Consider the following 24,183-nt stretch of genomic DNA (forward strand, 5'->3'; position numbering starts at 1 on the left):
CAGTACTTTACTTACTTTCAGTAAGTTCAGGTTTCGTTTTACGTTTTACTTTTACTCCCTACAATTCTACACAAATATCTGTACTTTCTATTCCTTACATTTTAAAAACAGGCTCGGCTCAGCTACACACACACACACTCAGAGCAAACATACATATATACAGCATATATGTGTCTATATACTGTTCACACACACATATATGGAGTCCAATGTGAAAAACTACAACCTGGGGTAGTTAATAAATACTGTAATGATTATAGTCTAGAGTTTTGCCCATCGTAGACACCTACTTCCTGTATATATCTGTATATATATTTATATGTTTATGTATATATGGGCACCATCAGAGCACACTTTCCCAACATCAAGACCAATGCATATCACTTAAAAGGTCATAACCAACCAGACAGGGAGACTCGACCCTATTTGAAGCTTCAGTTAGCTTTGTACAGTTAGAAATGTTCTTCAAGAGAGTAGTTCAGAGAGTTTTCACTGTTATACTTTGAGTACATTTCAGAAAATGTGGGTACTTTCACCAACTCTGCTTATCCCTTAATATCACAATATCAGTGCACTGCATGTGGATTGTGTGATTGTATTAAATACGTAAATCTAGTCATTACCTTGGAAACTCCAAGTAGCGTCTGGATATCAGCCCATATAATCTCATTGCGGTTACACTTCAGGATTTTGCCCTTATGGAAGAGACAGTTCACAGTAAGCTTAACCCTCGGGTTGTCCAAATCTCTTCTGCTTTGAGGTACAACGTGGTCAGGATCAAAGGTATGATGCATCACTACAAGAATTATTGGTTTACCACCTGGAAGATAACAGAATCAAATGAGTGAGAAAGAAGGTTAAAGTTAAGAGAGTTCAGTTTGTTTTATATTACATCTGTATATACATATATATATATATATATATATATATATATATATATATATATATTTCCCTGTTTTCCTTTGGCTAATCAGTGTGAAACTGAACAATGGCCGAAAGCATTTCTTACCTGGAATATGCTCCAGGGCCTCGGTGATGTCTGTTTGAACTCGTGACACGACAGGACAGAAAACCAGAAGGTAGTCACTTTCTTCTTGAAAGTTCACCACTGTATGGCCAATGCTTTTAAGATTTCTAACAATGACTTCATGAGCCCCATCAGTTTCTCCCGCCAAGTGGACATAGAACCTTTTCCACAACACTAAAGACAAAGAAGAACGTTTGACTCATTATTGTGTTGTAGCTTGGTTTTGTGTAGATGAAGACAAATAGTGCCCAAAAACATATCTTAGAAAAGGTATTTTACACATCCCTGATCTCTTTTAAGCTTTAAAAATGTGTTGGATTTTCATATGATTATAGCAAAAAAATAAACTCTTTTCTTTTGTTTTTGTGTCAGTGGAGATGTAATACATAAATGAACACATCTTCAAACCATAGACATACAGTGTGTTACTTCCTGTTTAAAAGCTGCTGCGTGTACAAACCGGGCCACAGAAATCAGGAAGCACTAACTGCAGGTGCATGCTGAGAAAACTACTTAACTACTTTAGCTTCTAAATGCTCTGCTATATTCTCCAGCTAGTCACTAACTGTGTCAGTTGATGATTCTCTGGAGGTTCATCATTGCGACCACTAGTACTGTACTTGTTGTCGGTTGATCCTATTATAAAAATATTGGTAAAAACAGCTTGAAATGTTATCTATTTTACTGACTAAATGTAGTTTATTCTCTTTAAAATTGAGATATTGCAGTCTTGACAGAGCAACATGTTGTCAATTAACAAAGATAGTAAATTATTTTTCTCACCAGCTGCCACTTCCTGGTTCATGTTTCTGATAAAAAAGATAAACAGACAGGAACAGTTAGTCGACATTTTAAAAAATGAAATTAAGCTAAACAAGTAAGTGTACGTGTCACATATTGTTTTGTCAAAGTTGTTCTGCACCAGCTTGTGCACAGCCCACAAAACCTAGTTAAAAATATAATATAATACTCAGATGCATGGTAGAGAGTCAGCAGTTCACAGCCTCATGGGGATTATGTAAAATATATTTTGCATGCCTACTTACAAACAAGATTGATCATTTCTTTGTGATGTCTCTGGCAAATCCGTCCCACACTGGACAGGGAAGTATTTGAGCTCCTCTGTCCTTGTGTACTTTTGTTTTGACAGTCAACGTGCTCTCAAGTCAACCACTAAAGGGGAAGTGCGTAGAAGAGAAATGTGTGTGTCAGTGTGAAACAACCGATAAGACGTGAATACAGCAGGAGGAAGGAGCAACTGCAGAGCACATTTATACAACACTGCTGGTGGTATACACAGGCGCTGACAGATACTATGTGTTGGTTTTAGACTACACAAATGACCTATTATGTTAGAGTCCCCTTACATGTAGGATGGAGGGAGACTAAACTTGAAACTGGTTTGCTGTGGAGTAAACCACAGATCCCAACTCTCCACACAGGCACACCAACCGACCACAAGGACTGGTGCAGTGACGAGGACGTGACCCCTCGCCAGCTCCTTACTTATCATTCCTCATTATTCTGGTGAAATAAATTAACTAAATGACACAACACACAAATACATAGTCACTAGATTCATTGGAGTTTATTCTTCATGAAGGAAACACATACAATCTTAATGTCTGAATGAGCACAAAGCAGCAGCAATCATTATTTCATAGCGATGTTTTTACTTCATTTAACACTTGATAATATTTTACCACACATGACTATACTTCCCATTTAAACAGTGCATACCACAAAGCTTCTATCTCAAAAGCATTAATACTGAGGTTGTAACTTTAGTTTCTAGCCTGGCTTTACATTCTATCTATTAAATGATTTTGTTACATTTAAAACCCAGTAATAACAGGAAGAGCAATGACAACTACATTTAGCATGCCATTACTGCTCTCTGCTACTAACTGGCTTCCAGCTTCACAAACCTCTACCTTCATTTTCCCCTGTATTTTGCTTCATATAAAGTAGTGATCAAAAGCTTCAGCACAAAAACATCTACATCAGCCTCCACAACTATAGTTGTTGCAGATGATCCCTTCCAAACCATTCGCTGTCTTGTTGTAGTTTGTAGTGTTCCTTCCGACATTGAAGACTGCGCTGAGGATCACTGCCACCAACAGCACCAATAGGAATAAAATAACTAAAAAGACAAACAGCCACTGACGGGAACTCATCCCTAAAGGGAAGAACAGATAAATTAGTCACCCGGTATTATTTACAACTCGAAACAACTGAATGATTTTGATGACATAATAGATGAATACTACAAACATCAATATCCCTTAATTCAAAGAAACTTGAAGTAGAAAGACTTGAAAAAATCGGATCTGAAATCTGGAGTTCATGATTGAGGTCACACTTACTATTGAAACTGGCTCGCAAGGTAGAGACCTAAAGACAGAAAGAAAGAGAATATAATTAATGAATGAAACTGCATCATGTACATCATTTCAGAGATAGACCAGAGTAATGATGCACTTGATTGTGTGATCGTATTAAACCTAGAATAGTAAATCTAGTCATTACCATGGAAACTCCGAGATACTTCTTGACATCAAACCATGCAATATCATTTCGGTTGGACTTCAGGAGTTTTCCCTCATAGAACAGACAGTCCACAGTAAGCTGAACATTGGGGTTGTCCACCAGTCTTCTGCTTTCAACTACAACATGGTCAGGGTTGAAGGTGTGATGCATCACGACCAGAATTGCTGGTTTATCACCTGTAAGCACAGAGATAATACAACCAGATGAGTGAAATAAGGTGAAACTTGAGAGGAGAGATCAGTTTGGTTTTTTATGGCTCAGCTGATGCACTCATTCCATATTGTTGTATTAAAGTGCAAGTTCAATTAGGACCTGCACTAAAACTGATTGATCAAATTTCCCTGTATTCCTTATCAGTGTGAAGCAATTTCCTACCTGGAAGTTTCTCCAGGGCCTCGCTGACGTCTGTTCCAACTCTAGAAGCAACAGGACAGAAAACCAGAAGGTAGTCACTTTCTCCTGGAGAGTTCACCTCAGTATGGCCAATGCTTTGAAGCTTCGCCACAAACTCCAGATGAGCATCATTAGTTCTTCCCGCCAAGATGACAAAGAACCTTTTCCAGGAGACTAAAGACAGAGAATATTTTAGTCATTACTGCACTGTAACATAGTTTAGTGTACTAAAAAGATATTGGGCTAGATTCAACTTAGATTGGAGAAGGTGTTTTATAAATCCCTGAACTGTACTACTTTCATAAATACATTGAACTCAAAATAAGTATTTTTTGAATTTCCATATGATCATCTTAAAAAAAGATTAATTGTATAAGTTTTTGTTATGTTCTTGTGTCAGTGAGGTGTCCAATATATAAATAAATGAATCTTAAAAGCATACTGAGACTGAGACTAAAAGCTACTGCATATGCACGAAAACCAGATAACCAATAATGAAACATTAACTCTGTTGCAGACAGGCTGTTGCTGAATGCTGAGAAATATATCCAAAGGTTTTTCTACTGCAGCCCCTCAGACCTCCCTCCTCAGGCACCTCTCACTTTATTACACAGTTATTATCACTCCCTGCTGGTCAGAGTATTTACTGTATTTTCTTTCAGAAGTCAATATACAATATTGACTACTGAAAGAAAATAATAAATATAAAATTTGCTTTCTCACCAGTTCCAGCTTCCTGGGCCATGTCTCTGAGGAAGAGATAGCAACCTTTAGTCAAAATCATTTTAAAAAATGAAATAGAGCTAAATGAGGAGCAGGGGTATAAGGGTCCGTGTATGTTTTGGTCATTCGATTTTCCTTTTAGAAACGAGTATTAAAAAACAGAAAACGAGTGGTTATTTAAACTATTAAAATTGAAATACAAGGCGTTTTTCTTTTTCGTGGTCAAAAAGGGATGAGCGAAATTTAAAAAATGATTCGATTTTCATTTTCTATTTCATATAAATAAAAATAAAATCACTAGAAAACAGAAACAGAAAAAGGCCTGTTGTTTCATATTCTGAGACCGGATTTTGTCATTTACAGGACGGTGCTGTGTAGAAGAAACAGTAGACTAGTAGACTGCGGTCAATCCAGCCGTGAGTCCGATCTCTGTGGTCAAATCAGCTGCACTTAAATTTAGAGTGTACAAGTATTCTCAGCATTATGGTAAATGCGGAGAAACAGCGTATTTACTTACGGTTTTCAAAATAAAGGTATTTAGAGCCGTAAGCTATAATTAAAATATGTTACATTAAAGTGTTTCATGTGCCCCTGATGAATAAAAAAACACTTTATATCAAGTATCTTTACTGCACTAGTGTGGAGAAATTCCAAAATAAAAGTCTCATATTTATGCCTCCAGAGATTGCATATTTGACCATATTTGAGGTACTGTAAAAACATATTGCTCAGTGTTTCCTGGCTACTTATGGTATATTTGACTTTTACACATATGAGACTACAAACATACTTAATATCAAGCATTTTTACTGTACCAATGTGGAGAAAATAGACAATAAAAGTCCATATTTATACCTCCAAGTTGCATATTTGACCATATTTGAGCTACTGTAAAAACACTTTGCTCAAAAATAATTACTTTTAACTTCCAAACACAATTTTACCTACTGTCTCTTCCTCACATATTATTTTTCCCTTTTACAGATTCAGTGTGACAGCTGTTGCAGGTGGTTCCACATTAGTCTTTATATTCTCATTTTTTTATAAGATGTTATTAAACATTTGTGTGAAATTTTGTCATGATTACTGCAGCATTATTGAAGTATAATGAAAATGCTTCACCCATAGCCTGGAAATATTAAGCAATATGTTTTTACAGTAGCTCAAATATAAGAAAATATGGAATCTGGAGGTATAAATATGAGGCTTTTATTCTTAAATTTCTCCAAATTGGTGCCGTATAAATGCTTGATATTAAATATGCTTGTAGTCTCATATGTGTAAAAGTCAAATATACCATCAGTAGCCAGGAAACACTGAGCAATATGTTTTTACAGTACCTCATAAATATGAGACTTTTATTTTGGCATTTCTCCACACTGGTGCAGTAAAGATACTTGATATAAAGTGTTTCTTATTCATCAGGGGGCACAACACTTTAATGTAACATATTTTAATTATAGCTTACAGCTCTAAATACCTTTATTTTGAAAACCGGAAGTAAATACGCTGTTTCTCCGCATTTACCATAATGCTGAGAATACTTGTACACTCGAAATTTAAGTGCGGCTGATTTGACCACGGAGATCGGACTCACGGCTGGATTGACCGCAGTCTACTAACCTACTGTTTCTTCTCCACAGCACCGTCCTGTAAATGACAACATCCGGTCTCAGAATATGAAACAACAGGCCTTTTTAAAAAAAATGAAAATCGAATAATTTTTTTAATTTCGCTCATCCCTTTTTGACCATGAAAAAGAAAAACGCCTTGTATTTCAATTTGAATTTTTGTATTTTAAAACGAAAATCAAATAACCACTCGTTTTCTGTTTTTTAATACCCGTTTCTGAAAGGAAAATCCAATGACCAAAACATACACGGACCTATAAGCGTCACAAATTGCACTTGTCACTGCTGCTGTGCCCAGCCCATGAATCATAGTTACAAATACATTAGATGTGTATAACCTATAATACTCCGATGTACATAAAGAGGGAGCAGTTCACAGCCTCACAAAGATTCCTTATTCAAAACATTTTGTTCTTGCCTACTTACGTAATGGATTGATAATTTATTTCTGATGTCTCTGGTATATCAAAGTATTTGTTGTTCCTCCCTGTCGGTGCAGCACTTTCACTTTTGTTTTGACAAGGAAGCTGTTCTCGAGTTGACCACTAGAGGACGTGCAGAGATGAGACATTAACTGTGTCAGTGTTTAGGAACAGATGAGAAAAGACCACAGTAGGAGGAGGGAGTAACTGCAGACCTCATATAGGCTACAACACAGAGCTGATGGTATACACGGGCACTGGGATTACTATAGGTTGTTTTTATATTACAGAAGTAGTTTACTATGTTAGAGTCCCCTCACATGTAGGATGGAGGGAGTCTAAGCACTAATAATAATACCTCTGCACTTTAGGACAGGACTGTTACAGCTGCTTGACCAGAAGACGTAACACACAGTGCTGGCTACCGTGACAAGTCCTTCCGAAGTTGTAAGTAAGTTGTGTTGTCATTCTGCAGCAGTAATTTTAAAGATGACTTCTTGATTTGATTTCATTTACCGGCCTTTCAATCCTGACTTGACTCCCATTCTTTGTCATTGGTTGCATTTAGATACCATCATTGTGCCACCATTGCTCTTCGCAGTAGGGGTGGTAATGACCTTTACCTCAGTTTTAATAGGAATCCATCAGATTTGTTTATCAGCTATGTAGGGCTGTCCCCTAATAGTCGAGTAAACTGTTAGTAGAAGAGAAGAGTCTTAGTTGACAAGATTTCATGAGTCGGATATTTGCAGGAAAACAAACGGAGCTGTGCCATGTAGTCAGGATGAAAGTGTCAGGGGATTGTTGCAGCACGGACCTTTTCTCTTGTAACACAGCACTGCTGCATGTGCTAAGTGCTAATGAGCTGCTGCCACTAACTACTTAGTATAGCTGACTGTACGGACTGCAAGCTCTAAGTACCAGGGGTGGTTTGTTAACACAAGGGCTGGAATGAGCCCCTATAGCCAGAGTCGGGTGAGCAGACAATGAGACTAATGTAATGTTATTATTCTGTGAAATAAATGAACTGAATGTTCAGTCTCCGTGCTGGCTGTTTAACAGGCGACTGGTAAAATATATATATTTAAATGATTAAACAATTTCATAAACAACACAATTGGCTTTAACCAACAACCACGAGTCGACAAGAAAAATCTTTGGTCGGGGACAGTCCTACAGCGAGGCTACTAATTTACAAAGACACAACACACAAATACGATGTCATCACTTGTTAAATTTGTGTTTATTCTTCATGAAGGTAACACATACAGTCCTGATGTCTGAATGAGTACAAAGTAGCAGCAATCATTATTTTACAGTGATGTTTTCTCTTCATTTAAAACATGATAACACCTTTAAACAGTACATACCACAAAGCGTGTATCTCTAAAGCACAATTACTGGAGTTGAGAAATAACTCTGGTCGTTACCCTGGCTGTACACTCTCATTATTTGAGTTTGTTCCCATCACTTAAAACCCAGTATTGACAGGAGGAGCAAATACATTGTTGAAATTCACTTTTTTAAAACAGAAATAGAATCATTCAAACACATTTACCCACAATGTGCACACAGTATATATACTGTAATATCCACCTACCTAATGTACATAAAGAAACCTGCATGTAATTATTTATTTCAGCATCCTTTGTACTCTCAAATGTTAATTATTTATTGGTTTATAGATAGATAGATAGATAGATAGATAGATAGATAGATAGATAGATAGATAGATAGATAGATATAACTGTACATAGTAGTTTATGTCTATTTTGTTGAGCTTGTTGTCCTGTTTACCTATGCTTAGTCTGGAAAAAAAAAGGCAGCCAATGAAAGAAACTACGAGGAAGAAGAACTGATAAACTAGTCACTTGGTATCATTTACAATTGAAATAACTGAAATTGTTTTGTTCACATATTAGATGAATAATTCCAACATCAATATCCCTTAATTCAAAGGAAAGAACATTTGATCTGAAATCGGAAGTTCATTGATTGCAGTCACAGTTACTAGTGCTTAAAGAATCTGGGAAGACTTGGAAAAGAGACACCTGAAAGAAAGACAGAATTAAGAGAATATGAGTAACAATAATGCGTAATAATGGTAATTTTAGAGGTGGACTACAGTAATGATTCCTTATCCATTAATATCACAATGTCAGTGCACTCCACATAGATTGTATGATTGTATTACATCAATCATCAAGATCATTCATCATTGTATTGGATGCATAAGTTTTTGTCTTGTTTTTGTATGTATAAATGAACAAATCTTCAAAGCGTTGTTATTTCCTGGTTAAAAGCTACTGTGTGTCCACAAAAGCCAGAGAATCAATCATGAAGCACTAACTCTGTTGCAGACAGACTGTTCTGCTAATTTATATTGTTTTCCCCCCATGACGGAAACACATACAATCCTGATGTCTGAATAAGAACAAAGTAGCAACAATCCTTATTTTACAGTGATGTTTTGACTTGATTTAAAATTTTAAAATTTTATACCACACACGACTCTACAACACATTTAAACAGTACATAGCACAAAGCTTCTATCTCAAAAGCACAATTACTTAGGTTGTGGAGTAACTTTGGTCATTGAGCTAGCTTTATACTTATTTTGTTTGTTCTTACATTAAAACCCAGTACTGACAGGAGGAGCCATTACAGTGACCAAAAATGATTGGTATTATTAGATTAATAATTATTAGATTAATAATACAAACATCATTATCCCTTAATTCAAAAGAAAGTGAAGAAGATAGGCTAGAAAAAATCTGATCTGAAATGTGAAGTTCATGAAAGCTCTCACACTTACGATTGAATTTGGCTGGAGAGGTGGAGACCTAAATAATTAAAGAAAAGAAAGAATAAAAAATAATTATTGAAACTGCATCATGAACATAATTTCATTGGTGGACTACAGTAATGATCCCTTATCCCTTAATATCACAATATCAGTGCACTCCCCAGGGATTGTGTGATAGTATTAGATCAGTAAATCTAGTCATTACCTTGGAAACTCCAAGATACTTCTGGACATCAATCCATGCAATATCATTTCTGTTGGACTTCAGGAGTTTGTCCTCATAGAACAGACAGTCCACAGTAACCTTAACATTGGGGTTGTTCACCAGTTTTCTGCTTTCAGCTACAACTTGGTCACGGTTGAAGGTGTGATGCATCACGACCAGAATTGCTGGTTTATCACCTGTAAGCACAGAGATAATACAACCAGATGAGTGAAACATAAGAGGGGAGATCCGTTTGGTTTTTATTGGCTGAGCTGTGGCAATCATTACAAACTGTCGTATTAAAGTTATTAAAATTATTATTATAGTTATATATATATAGTTTTTTACAACAGGATTTTAACATGGGCTTAAAATGAATTGAATTATTTTAAAACTTTAAAATTGATTGGAGAACTTGTTAGCAAACAACTGCCTATTCACACAGCAGATACAGAGCAATGTCTTTGTATAGGGAAAATATATTTGATAAAGAATTACTCATCAAACATGGACCCCATGTTCTGCATTTATAACCGTGCAATTTTAGCATTTCCAAGCCATTTCTTACCTGGAAGTTTCTCCAGGGCATCGCTGACGGCCCTTCCAACTCTTGAAGCGACAGGACAGAAAACCAGAAGGTAGTCACTTTCCTCTGGAGAGTTCACCTCAGTATGGCCAATGCTTTTAAGCTTTGCCACAAACTCTAGATGAGCATCATTAGTTTTTCCCGCCAAGATGACAAAGAACTTTTTCTGGAACACTAAAGACAGAGAGGAATATTTGAGTCATTACTGCACTGTAATATAGTTTAGTGTAGCTACACCATCAGACCCGGATAAAAGGAAATATTTCCCAAATATAGATCTTGGGCTAGATTCATCATAAATTGTAGAAGGTATGTTACACAACCCCGAACTTCACTATTTTCATACATTAGTTCAACTCAAAATGACTATTTTAAAATAATGATCAACTTAAAAAATGCTGATTGCATAAGTTTTTGTGTCAGTGGAGGTGTCCAATATAAAAATGAACAAATCTTCAAAGCACAGAGTTTGTTATTTCCTGGATAAAAGCTACTGTGTGTGCACAAAAGCCAGAGAATCAGTCATGAAGCACTAACTCTGTTGCCGACAGGCTGTTGCTGAATATTTCCAAAGCACAATTAATGGAGCAAAGCCTGTGAGCTAGTTCAGGCAGGTCAACTCGAGCTGCGCTGATTACACACATGACATGCCTTATTCCATAATCACTAACCAAGCGCTCCCTTCCAATCTGGCGGTCTATTTAAAATGCACAATTTCCCAGCTCTCCCTCTGCTCTGTCAATGCCACTGTTGCCCTGCATCCGTATTGCTGCTGCTGCTGCTGCTCTGTAAGCTATTGCTGCCTGCTGCGGTGTAAGCCCCACCACCACCCCAGCATCCACCTGTAGTCTCCGACTGGGGGTTAAGGTATTTGCGCATCACTCGCCAATATCTCTATGTTACATATCTGCGTGGAGTGATGAGGTCGGAGCCTAGACGCCAAAATCTAAATATGCTGTACTGCTTAATAAACATTTCAAACGTGAGTTGGCTGACTGAACTGAGGTTGTGAAGTTACTTTGGTCATTACCTTAGCTTTATATTCTCATTAAATTATTTAGTTTGTTCTTACATTAAAATCTAGTATTTACAGGAGGAGCAACTACAGCAACCAGAAATGATTGGTATTATTAGATTAATAATACCAACATCAATATCCCTTAATTCAAAGGAAAGTGAAGAAGATAGACTAGAAAGATTCTGACCTGAAATCTGAAGTTCATGATTGAAGTCACGCTTCCAACTAATGTTATTCATGATTTTGGCTCCCAAGGCTTTCAAGGTAGACTCCTGAACAAAGAAAGAAAGAAAGAAAGAAAGAAAGAAAGAAAGAAAGAAAGAACATAAAGTAATTAATGAAACTGAATCATGCACATAATTTCATTAGTGCACTACAGTAATGATCCCTTATCCCTTAATATCACAATATCAGTGCACTCCCCAGGGATTGTGTGATAGTATTAGATCAGTAAATCTAGTCATGACCTTGGAAACTCCAAGATACTTCTGGACATCAATCCATGCAGTATCATTTCGGTTGGACTTCAGGAGTTTGTCCTCATAGAACAGACAGTCCACAGTAAGCTCAACATTGGGGTTGTCCACCAGTCTTCTGCTTTCAGCTAGAACTTGGTCACGGTTGAAGGTGTGATGCATCACAAAAAGAATTGCTGGTTTATCACCTGTAAGCACAGAGATAATACAACCAGATGAGTGAAAGAAGAGGAACTTGAGAGGAGAGATCTGTTTGTCTCAATAATAGTGCATAATCCACAGACCTGTGAACACTCTTTACAGGGGAAATATATTTGATTAAGAATTTGTCATTAAACATGGACACCAATCCTGCATTTATAATAGTGCAATTTTAGACTGAAATTAATAAAGTTCAAAGAACTGCCAATGAGACTTCACATTGACAGTTCTTTGAACTTTATTAATTTTAGAGAACTGCTAAAAATAGAGACACTGCAAATCCAATTAGAACCTGTACAAAAACAAACATTATGGTAAGTTTTTTTCATATCAAAATTAGGAACTTTTTAACTGATGGATTAAATTTCCCCGTATTCCTTTAACTAATCAGTGTGAAATTAAACCATTTCCTACCTGGAAAGTTTTCCAGGGCCCCGCTGACGTCTGTTCCAACTCTTGAAGCAACAGGACAGAAAACCAGAAGGTAGTCACTTTCTTCTGGAGAGTTCACCTCAGTCTGGCCAATGCTTTCAAGCTTCGCCACAAACTCAAGATGAGCATCATTAGTTTTTCCCACCAAGATGACAAAGAACTTTTTCTTGGACACTAAAGACAGAGAGGAATATTTGAGTCATTACTGCACTGTAACATAGTTTAGTGTAGCTACACCATCAGACCCGGATAAAAGGAAATATTGCCCAAAAATAGATCTTGGACTAGATTTAGCACAAATTGTAGAAGGTATGTTACACAACCCCAAACTTCACTATTTTCATACATTAGTTCAACTCAAAATATCTATGTGTTGAATTTTCATATGATTATTTTAAAATGATGATCAACTTAGAAATTGCTGAATGCATAAGTTTTTGTGTCAGTGGAGGTGTCCAATATAAAAATGAACAAATCTTCAAAGCACAGACTTTGTTATTTCCTGGTTAAAAGCTACTGTGTGTGCACAAAAGCCAGAGTGCAGACAGGCTGTTGCTGAATATCTCAAAAACACAATTACTGAGGTTGTGAAGTTACTTTGGTCATTACCCTAGCTTTATATTCTTATTAAATTATTTTGTTCCCCATCACTTACATTAAACCCTGTATTGACAGGAGGAGCCATTACAGCAACCATAAATGATTGGTATTATTAGATTAATAATACCAACATCAATATCCCTTAATTCTAAGGAAAGTGAAGAAGATAGACTAGAAAAACTCTGACCTGAAATCTGAAGTTCATCATTGCTGTCACGCTTACTATTGAATATGGCTCGAAAGGTGGAGACCTTAAGAAAGAAAGAAAGAAAGAAAGAAAGAAAGAAAGAAAAATAATTAATGAAACTGCATCATGTACATAATTTCAGTGGTGAACTACAGTAATGATCCCTTATCCCTTAATAACACAATACCAGTGCACTCCCCAGGGATTGTGTGATAGTATTAGATCAGTAAATCTAGTCATTACCTTGGAAACTCCAAGATACTTCTGGACATCACGCCATGCAGTATCATTTCGGTTGGACATCAGGAGTTTGTCCTTATAGAACAGACAGTCCACAGTAAGCTCAACATTGGGGTTGTCCACCAGTCTTCTGCTTTCAGCTAGAACTTGGTCAGGACTGAAGGTGTGATGCATCACGACCAGAATTACTGGTTTACCACCTGTAAGACCAGAGATAATACAACCAGATGAGGGAAACAAGATAAAACTTAATAGGGGAGATCAGTTTGGTTTTTACTGGATGAGCTGTGGCACTCATTCCACATTTTCACATTAAAGTACATTATTATTAAAGTTTTTTGCCATAGTATTTTAACATGGGCTTAACAATGTTGTAAATACTAAGTAAGTGAGTCATTTAAAGTAGAAATCACTGATTTGAAATACTTGACAGCTTTAAAGTTGATGTGGAGAACATGTTAGCAAACAACCAAGTCCTGCATTTATAACAGTGCAAATTCAGACTAAAATGAATAAAGTTCAAAGAACTGCCAATGAGATCCCACACCGGCAGTTCTTTGAACTTTATTCATTTAAGGGAACTGCTAAAAGTAGAGACACTGCAAGTCCAATTAGAACCTGTACAAAAACAAACATTAAAGTAAGTTTTTTTCAAACCAAAATTAGAAACTTTTCAACTGATTGATCAAATTTCCCTCTATTCCTTTAACTAATCAGTGTGAAATGAAGCTGTGGCAATCATTACATATTGTCGTATTAAAGTGCATTATTATTAAAGGTTTTTTTCACAGGATTTTAACATGGGCTTAAAATGAATTGAATTATTTTAAAACTTTAAAGTTGATGTGGAGAACTTGTTAGCAAACAACTGCCTATTCACACAGCAGATACAGAGCAATGTCTTTGTATAGGGAAAATGCAATTTTAGCACTTCCAAGCCATTTCCTACCTGGAAGTTTGTCCAGGGCATCGCTGACATCCGTTCCAACTCTTGAAGCAACACGACAGAAAACCAGAAGGTAGTCACTTTCTTCTGGAGAGTTCACCTCAGTATGACCAATGCTTTTAAGGTTTGCCACAAACTCAAGATGAGCATCATTAGTTTTTCCCGCCAAGATGACAAAGAACTTTTTCTGGGACACTAAAGACAGAGAAGAATATTTGAGTCATTACTGCACTGTAACATAGTTAAGTGTAGCTTCACCATCAGACCCAGATAAAAGGAAATATTGCCCAAAAATAGATCTTGGACTAGATTCAGCACAAATTGTAGAAGGTATGTTACACAACCCCGAACTTCAGTACTATATATAGTTCAACTATAAATCACTATGTGTTGAATTTTCATTTGATAATTTTAAAATGATGATCAACTTAAACATTACTAATTGCACACTTTTTTGTGTCAGTGGAGGTGTCCAATATAAAAATGAACAAATCTTCAAAGCTGTTATTTCCTGGTTAAAAGATACTGTGTGCTGTCAAGTAAGTTGAGATCCCTGATCCTGATCTGAAGGACTTCCCATTGAGTAACGGAGAGAGATAACAACGGAGCATTAGGGACCCTCCATCTGAATAACGCAATGCACAGAGATTATAATAATTATAATAAGTTGATTCTATATTACAAAATGAAATATGTAACAATGAAAGGAAACATGATTATATGATTGTAACTGATTATTTGATCATTACTATGCATTTATACTCATTAATAATGAGTATAAATGCATGCAGTAAGATAGAACTATGGAAAGTGAGGTCAAGAGAGCAAATCATGTTGAAATGTTGAGTAGGTGAAAAGGCACGTATTGCAACCAGACATGTCCAGTGCAGAGAGAAAGGGGAAGCTGAGCACACACACAGGACACACTATGAGGAGCAAAAGAGACTGGACATTTAATCGTTCAGCTACAGCCTTTTTATCAGGGTTTGAAATGTTACAATTCTTTTTATTTCACAATGTCGGTTATAAGTCGTCAGGCGGAGTAAAGTTAACAGAAAAGCTAACGTTAAATAAGTTAGTAGTGTTAGCGGCTAACACATTGAAGTTTGAATTGCACTGTTAGGAGCTGCTGTTCGTTATATTATCCCTGTACCGTACAGACAGTGAGGCTCTGCATCTATAGTGAAATGGTGAGGAACAATAGAGCTTAGTTTAAACTTTTTTCTTAACGTCAGATAAAGCACAAGGAAGGAAAGAGAGAAAGAATGATACAATAGTAATACATATTAAAAAAAAAAACAGTTACCATCAGATAGATATATTGATGCATAGTATGGCATTTCATTATGATAGTACAAATATTTGAAAAAGTAAACATATACAAGTTGAGTAAATGATAATCACGCAACAAACATATTTAGTGTTTGCATATATAGCTTGACTGAACCAGTATATATTGTAACTATTTAACATATGTTTGATAAGTACTGTATGCATTTTAAGTTCACTTATATCTGTTGTAATTGATCTGTCCTTGTAGGTTCAAGTGGAAGCACCGAGTTTCCTCGAGCTTCATAGACATCTCGGTAAGATGCATCCTAAAATAGTGTTGATGGTTGAATGTTGTTTTATTTTATTATTATAGGATATAGTTTGTGGTCTGGTGAACTATATTGTGTTATACACAGAGGTGTCTTTATTTAGCATGGCCTCATTGATATAAATGGGATGGACAAAATAATAAAAACACCTCAGTATAACATGATACAATTCAACGGCAGCACAGTCACAGGTAAAAACTGCTAGCTTTGCTGCGTACAGTGTGTAATGGATGCATTATGTTTTCCTCTTAAAACACAATTTGAAAAACCTACATTAATCTATACATTTATGTGTTTGTATGTCTGCAGGTGTTTGCTGAGTTCCATCGCATTACAAATGTGAACCTACGTAATCAGTTCTACTGTGAGGTTGACAGATAAACACCTCAACTGATTGCCCTGTACAGAGAGAAGGCCTTACGGACAGGCAAGACAGCAGAGGCCGAGAGATCTTCAGGATTTATGAGCGCCATGTAAGTTTAAGATTAACTTTGCTGTGAGCACAATGATGGTTCTTGATGATGATTTTATGATTATGTAAGTTGAACTGGCTTGATGTGCTGGTAAATATTTCTATAATGATTACTAGGTTTTGGTTGTCAATCTAGGAACAACATGATGTAAACATGAGGCGCAGTCTGGCCCTTCGTGCCCTTCCGGTGTACCTAAGAGAGGATGACTGAGTTCTTCAAGACCTGGAATGTAAGTATTTAGTGTACTCATAGAAATGTCAATATCAATGAAATATAGTATGGGAAACCAACTTTAACGCCTCTTTTCAGGTTCAAATCGATGGATAGGTGGTTTTTTTTCTCAGTATAATGCTAAAATGTGGTATGTACAATGAAAGAGTGATTGGGGACCTCCTCTCCAAATAAGAGAGAAATCCACAGTTCCTGTTTCATTTAAATCTCTTTATGCAAGTGTATTTGAATCCAATATGAGTCTTCAGCTGTCTGAGTTAGAATTATGTTGACATTGTTAATGATACATGACTTTAAACCTTTTTACTGGAATTATCCTTGTCATTGGATTGTTTGTATTTTGCAGCAAGAAGATGAGCCAGATATTGCTGACACTCCTGTGGGTCTCCTTACTGTGGTCACTGACAACACAACCCATTTCAGCCCCAAGAGCATTTCTATTGTCATCAAAGACGATATTGTTCTGAGTGATCTCCCTAGGTTGACCAATGTTAAGTTTTTAGAGAACTGTTCAGGAATCAGTGTTCTTAACTCCTGCTTTTAAAATAAATCAGGCTGTGTCATTTTGTTTTATTTTCTCATCTTAATGGCATTGCTAGAGATTTCTATCTCTAGCAATGCCAACCAATGCTAACCCTATTGCCCAGCCCAAGTTTTTGTACTGCATAACTTGTGGGAAACGACTGTTCAGTTCATGAACTATACATGTTTAATGTTCTGTTGCCTAATGCCTACTTTTGATGCACTACCTTGATGTTGCCAGTTGAAGTACGGCACAGTAGAACAGTGTTAAATGGCTCCACATTCTAATAGTTGTCATTGCTGTTGAGGATGGATTATACTTAGAATCTTAATGAATTTTATTATGAATCCTTTGTGAGTTTTTATCATAATGTTTACTGAATAATGTGAGATGGAGACCCAAAATACTGAATCTACCGTCTGTAGCAATAACCACTATCAGAATATGGAACTATTAACACTTAATGTACTTTAAAACACATTTTGTTTTTCTGGAGTCATTTCCTTTTCCTTTTGTTTTAATTTATGACAAGCACTTTGTTTTGACTGAGCTCCTTTGATTTGTGCCTTTTAAAAAGCACATTGTGTTGAATGAAAAAACTTGTTAAATTGTCACTTTAATGTTTTCTAACATTATTAGCTGATTATAATTGTTTAGCGGGCCAACATCAGTATTTCAGTTTAGAATTAATTTTGAGTGCATGTCCCACATTATGAGTTGAAAATTATTGAAGGTTTTGAGTGTATTACTAATTATAAGTTGAGGAATATCAATATTTATAAGATAACATTGAGATAATTTAAGGCAACTGTAAATGTAATTTTTATTTTATGTAAACTTAAAACATTTAAAAACATCAATAAAATATTGTTGTGTAATCTGTTACAAAATAATTTTTGAGTTCTGTGAACTTATTAGGGTTTACAGTGCAGACTGTTGCTGAATATCTCAAAAGCAAAATTACTGAGGTTGTGAAGTTACTTTGGTCATTACCCTAGCTTTATATTCTCAATAAATTATTTTGTTCCCCATCACTTACATTAAAACCCTGTATTGACAGGAGGACCAACTACAGCAGCCAGAAATGATTAGTATTATAAGGGCGTTTTCACACCTAAAAGTCCGGACCAACGTTCTTGTTTAATTACATTGTATACATTTGACCCTGTTATTTTTGGTTTCACATAGTAATTTTGCTAGCGCACTAAAGAACTTTCCATGACATACCTACGGCGTGTTGTCACCGCGTACACGTGTTGCGTCTCCCTTTGATTGGTGAGTAGACGGGCATGCGTCTGACATTGGCGGGTAGTCTTTTTTCAGTATGAATGAAAATTAATGAGCAAATACCGATTGCATTATTATGGTATTACGACCAACATAAACATATAATCTCCTCTCCCCCACGTACTTCCACGACAAATTTTCCGTTTTTTTTCTGCTTCTTCTATGGTACGAACAATCCAAAAAGTGTTTTCATACTGTAAACTAACCGAACCATGGTTCAGTTTGATCCGGGCCGAGACCACCTCTTTAGTTCGGACCCAATTTTGGACTTTTGATCCGGACCGTGGTCCGTGGCACCTTTCTCACCTACAATTTTGATTCGGACCAAACTGAAAAGTCCGAAGGTCCGGACCAAAAGAGGTATGTGTGAAAACGCCCTTAGATTAATAATACCAATATCAAAATCCCTTAATTCGAAGGAAAGTGAAGAAGATAGCCTACAAAAAATCTGACCAGAAATCTGAAGTTCATGATTGCTGTCACGCTTCCTACTGATGTTATTCATGGCTCCCAAGGTAGACTCCTAAAGAAAGAAAGAAAGAAAGAAAGAAAGGAAGAATATAAAATAATTATTGAAACTGCATCATGTACATCATTTCAGTGGTGGACTACAGTAATGATCCCTTATCCCTTAATATCACAATATCAGTGCACTCCCCAGGGATTGTGTGATAGTATTAGATTAGTAAATCTAGTCATTACCTTGGAAACTCCAAGATACTTCTGGACATCAATCCATGCAGTATCATTTTGGATAGACTTCAGGAGTTTGCCCTCATAGAACAGACAGTCCACAGTAAGCTCAACATTGGGGTTGTCCACCTGTCTTCTGCTTTCAGCTACAACTTGTTCAGGGTTGAAGGTGTGATGCATTACAACAAGAATTGCTGGTTTAGCACCTAAAGCACAGAGAAAACACAACCAAATAAATGAAACAACATTAAAATTAAGAGGGGAGATCAGTTTGGTTTTTACTCGCTGAGCTGTAGCATTATTATTTATTATTATTATGTATTTTTATTTTTTTGTAACAATTTTTTATTGGTTTTCAACAGAAACACAAGTTATAAATTTTGCCACCATGTCAGTAACAGAGATAGATAAAAGAAAAGAAAAGAAGAAAAAAAAAAATAATATATATATATATATATATAAGAAAGATGCAGACCGTAAAACCAAAACAACAATCTGAAAGAGTCTAAAAAGCTGTAGAGGGTAAAAACTACAAAGAAAAGGAACTTTTCAACTGATTGATCAGATTTCCCTGTATTGATTTAACTAATCAGTGTGAAATGAAGCCATTTCCTACCTGGAAGTTTCTCCAGGGCATCGCTGACGTCCGTTCCAACTCCTGAAGCGACAGGACAGAAAACTAGAAGGTAGTCACTTTCTTCTGGAGAGTTCACCTCAGTATGGCCAATGCTTTCAAGCTTTGCCACAAAGTCTAGATGAGCATCATTAGTTCTTCCCGCCAAGATGACACAGAACTTTTTCTGGGACACTAAAGACAGAGAGGAATATTTGAGTCATTACTGCACTGTAACATATTTATAAAAGGAAATATTGCACAAAAATAGATCTTGGGCTAGATTCAGCACAAATTGTAGAAGGTATATAACACAACCCTGAACTTCACTACTTTCATACATAAGATCAACTCAAAATATCTACTGTATGTGTGGAATTTTCATATGATAATTTTAAAATGACGATCAACTTAAAAAATACTGATTGCATAAGTTTTTGTGTCAGTGGAAGTGTCCAATATAAAAATGAACAAATCTTCAAAGCACAGACTTTGTTATTCCCTGGTTAAAAGCTACTGTGTGTGCACAAAAGCCAGAGAATCAATCATGAAGCACTAACTCTGTTGCAGACAGGCTGTTGCTGAATATCTCAAAAGCACAATTACTGAGGTTGTGAAGTTACTTTGGTCATTACCCTAGCTTTATATTCTCATTAAATTATTTAGTTTGTTCTTGCATTAAAACCCAGTATTGACAGGATGAGCGGTTACAGCAACCATAAATGATTGGTATTATTAGATTAATAATACCAACATCAATATCCCTTAATTCTAAGGAAAGTGAAGAAGATAGACTAGAAAATAACTGACCTAAAATCTGAAATTTATGAATGAAGTCAAGGTTGCTACTGAGGAAATTCTTGAATTCAGCTACCAAGATAGAGACCTAAAAAAAACACAGGAAGAAAGAAAGAAAGAAAGAAAGAAAGAAAGAAAGAAAGAAAGAAAGAAAGAAAGAATATAAAATAATTATTGAAACTGCATTATGTACATAATTTCAGTGGTGGACTACAGTAATGATCCCTTATCCCTTAATATCACAATATCAGTGCACTCCCCAGGGATTGTGTGATAGTATTAGATCAGTAAATTTAGTCATTACCTTGGAAACTCCAAGATACTTCTGGACATCAATCCATGCAATATCATTTCGGTTGGACTTCAGGAGTTTGCCCTCATAGAACAGATAGTCCACAGTAACCTCAACATTGGGGTTGTCCACCAGTCTTCTGCTTTCAGGTAGAACTTTGTCAGGTTCAAAGGTCTGATGCATTATGACCAGAATTGCTGGTTTATCACCTGAATGCACAGAGAAAACACAACCAAATAAATGAAACAACATTAAAATTAAGAGGGGAGATCAGTTTGGTTTTTACTGGCTGAGCTGTGGCACTCATTACATATCGTCGTATTAAAGTGCATTATTATTAAAGTTTTTTTGCCATAGTAGTTTAACATGGTCTAAACAAGGTTGTAAATGCTAAGTAAGTGAGTCATTTAAAGCAGTATTCACTGATTTGAAATACTTGAAAGCTTTAAAGTTGATATGGAGAACTTGTTAGCAAACAACTGCCTATTCACACAGCAGATGCAGAGAAATGTCTTTGTCAGGAAAGATGCAGACCGTAAAATCAAAACAACAATCTGAAAGAGTCTAAAAAGCTGTAGAGGGTAAAAACTACAAAGAAAAGGAACTTTTCAACTGATTGATCAAATTTCCCCGTATTCCTTTAACTAATCAGTGTGAAATAAAGCCATTTCCTACCTGGAAGTTTCTCCAGGGCCTCGCTGACGTCCCCTCCAACTCTTGAAGCAACAGGACAGAAAACCAGAAGGTAGTCACTTTCTTCTAGAGAGTTCACCTCAGTATGGCCAATGCTTTCAATCTTTGCCACAAACTCTAGATGAGCATCATTAGTTTTTCCCGCCAAGATGACAAAGAACTTTTTCTGGGACACTAAAGACAGAGAGGAATATTTGAGTCATTACTGCACTGTAACATAGTTTAGTGTAGCTACACCATCAGACCCAGATAAAAGGAAATATTGCCCAAAAAAATAGGTCTTGGGATATATTCAGCACAAATTGAAGAGGGTATTTCACTACTTCCATACATAAGTTCAACTCAAAATATCTACTGTATGTGTGGAATTTTCATAAGATAATTTTAAAATGATGATCAACTTAAAAATTGCTGAATGCATAAGTTTTGTGTCAGTGGAAGTGTCCAATATAAAAATGAACAAATCTTCAAAGCACAGACTTTGTTATTTCCTGGTTAAAAGCTAATGTGTGTGCACAAAAGCCAGAGAATCAATCATGAAGCACTAACTCTGTTGCAGACAGGCTGTTGCTGAATATCTCAAAAGCACAATTACTGAGGTTGTGAAGTTACTTTGGTCATTACCCTAGCTTTATATTCTCTTTAAATTATTTAGTTTGTTCTTGCATTAAAACCCAGTATTGACAGGATGAGCGGTTACAGCAACCATAAATGATTGGTATTTTTAGTTTAATAATACTAACATCAGTATCTCTTAATTCAAAGGAAAGTGAAGAAGATAGACTAGAAAATAACTGACCTAAAATCTGAAATTCATGAATGAAGTCAACGTTGCTGCTGAGGAAATTCTTGAATTTAGCTACCAAGATAGAGACCTAAAAAAAACACAGAAAGAAAGAAAGAAAGAAAGAACATAAAATAATTAAAGGAACTGCATCATGCACATCATTTCAGTGGTGGACTACAGTAATGATCCCTTATCCATTAATATCACAATATCAGTGCACTCCCCAGGGATTGTGTGATAGTATTAGATCAGTAAATCTAGTCATTACCTTGGAAACTCCAAGATACTTCTGGACATCACGCCATGCAGTATCATTTCTGTTGGACTTCAGGAGTTTGTCCCCATAGAACAGACAGTCCACAGTAAGCTTAACATTGGGGTTGTCCACCAGTCTTCTGCTTTCAGCTAGAACTTGGTCAGGGTTGAAAGTGTGATGCATCACGACCAGAATTACTGGTTTACCACCTGTAAGCACAGAGATAACACAACCAGATGAGTGAAACAACATTAAACTTAAGAGGGGAGATCAGTTTGATTTTTACTGGCTGAGCTGTGCCACTCATTCCTTATTTTCTCATTAAAATGCATTATGATTAAAGTTTTTTACCATAGTATTTTAACATGGGCTTAAAATTAATTGAAATATTTCCATGCTTTAAAGTGGATGTGGAGAACTTGTTAGCAAACAACTACATATTCACACAGCAGATACAGAGCAATGTCTTTGTCAGGAAAGATGCAGACCGTTAAACCAAAGCAACAATCTGAAAGAGTTTGTGTCTTAATAATAGTGCATAATCCACAGAATGTGAAAAAATTTGTCATCAATTTTTCTTTATTCATTCTAGGGAACTGCTATAAATAGAGACACTGTCCAATTAGAACCTGTACAAAAAAAACATTATGGTAAGTTTTTTTCAAACCAAAATGAGGAACTTTTCAACTGATTGATCAAATTTCCCTGTATTCTTTTGACAAATCAGTGTGAAATGAAGCCATTTCCTACCTGGAAGTTTGTCCAGGGCCTCGCTGACGTCAGTTCCAACAGGACAGAAAACCAGAAGGTAGTCACTTTCTTCTGGAGATTTCACCTTAGTTTGACCAATGCTTTTAAGGTTTGCCACAAACTCAAGATGAGCATCATTAGTTTTTCCCGCCAAGATGACAAAGAACTTTTTCCAGGAGACTAAAGACAGAGAGGAATATTTTAGTCATTACTGCAGCGTAACATAGTTTAGTGTACTAAAAGATCTAGATTCAGCACAAATTGATAAAGGTGTTTTACAAATCCCTGAACTTTACTACTTTCATAAATATATTAAACTCAATATCAGTATTTGTTGAATTTCTATATGATTATTTTAAAAGGATGATCATCTTAAAAATGACTGATTGCATAAGTTTTGTTTTTGTGTGAGTGGAGGTAAATGAACAGATCTTAAAAGCATGGACTAAAAGCTACTGCATGTGCACAAATCCAGAGAACCAATAATGAAGCATTAACTCTGTTGCAGACAGCCTGTTGCTGAATGCTGAGAAAAATATCCAAAGGTTTTCCTACTGCAGCCCCTCAGACCTCCCTCCTCAGGCACCTCTCATTTTATTACACAGTTATTATCACCCCCTGCTGGTCGGAGGATTTATTGTATATTGTAAATTGTGCTCAACTCATTCACCTCTCATAACTTCCTCATAATGTGGGAAACAAACCAAATTCAGCTGTATATTAGTTTCTAATTCTGTGTAAAA

At 36.1% G+C, this 24,183-nt stretch overlaps 1 protein-coding gene and 1 long non-coding RNA gene across 51 annotated transcripts in view; one reads left to right on the plus strand and one right to left on the minus strand.

Moving 5' to 3' along the window:
- Positions 1–2,600: 2,600 nt before the first annotated feature.
- The window catches only part of LOC127368639 (uncharacterized), a 37,924-nt gene continuing 16,341 nt past the window's right edge, over positions 2,601–24,183 (minus strand). For 21 of the 50 annotated variants that reach the window (XM_051409650.1, XM_051409684.1, XM_051409655.1 and 18 more), the window contains 17 exons: positions 22,447–22,522; positions 21,630–21,821; positions 20,967–21,163; positions 20,675–20,750; positions 19,868–20,059; positions 19,261–19,457; positions 19,012–19,081; positions 14,447–14,638; positions 13,501–13,697; positions 13,258–13,321; positions 12,453–12,644; positions 11,829–12,025; positions 11,549–11,633; positions 10,326–10,517; positions 3,557–3,753; positions 3,394–3,421; positions 2,601–3,206 (listed from right to left, as the gene is read on the minus strand). In XM_051409650.1, coding sequence (XP_051265610.1) covers positions 3,031–3,206; positions 3,394–3,421; positions 3,557–3,753; positions 10,326–10,517; positions 11,549–11,633; positions 11,829–12,025; positions 12,453–12,644; positions 13,258–13,321; positions 13,501–13,697; positions 14,447–14,638; positions 19,012–19,081; positions 19,261–19,457; positions 19,868–20,059; positions 20,675–20,750; positions 20,967–21,163; positions 21,630–21,821; positions 22,447–22,522 — 2,520 coding nt within the window. In that variant the 3' untranslated portion in view covers positions 2,601–3,030. Of the gene's footprint in view, positions 3,207–3,393; positions 3,422–3,556; positions 3,754–3,952; positions 3,972–7,970; positions 8,798–9,561; positions 9,590–9,757; positions 9,955–10,325; positions 10,518–11,548; positions 11,634–11,828; positions 12,026–12,452; positions 12,645–13,257; positions 13,322–13,500; positions 13,698–14,446; positions 14,639–19,011; positions 19,082–19,260; positions 19,458–19,867; positions 20,060–20,674; positions 20,751–20,966; positions 21,164–21,629; positions 21,822–22,446; positions 22,523–22,702; positions 22,900–23,440; positions 23,621–24,183 lie in introns of those variants that run through there. The other 29 variants (XM_051409666.1, XM_051409640.1, XM_051409633.1 and 26 more) reach the window with 28 other exon arrangements.
- LOC127368645 (uncharacterized) lies at positions 16,433–17,473 on the plus strand. Its single transcript, XR_007885861.1, has 3 exons — positions 16,433–16,517; positions 16,653–16,746; positions 17,095–17,473. It is a non-coding gene; the product is annotated as an uncharacterized LOC127368645 (long non-coding RNA).

This window comes from Dicentrarchus labrax, unplaced genomic scaffold (genome assembly GCF_905237075.1).
Source record: "Dicentrarchus labrax unplaced genomic scaffold, dlabrax2021, whole genome shotgun sequence".
Classification (NCBI taxonomy): Eukaryota; Metazoa; Chordata; class Actinopteri; family Moronidae; genus Dicentrarchus; species Dicentrarchus labrax.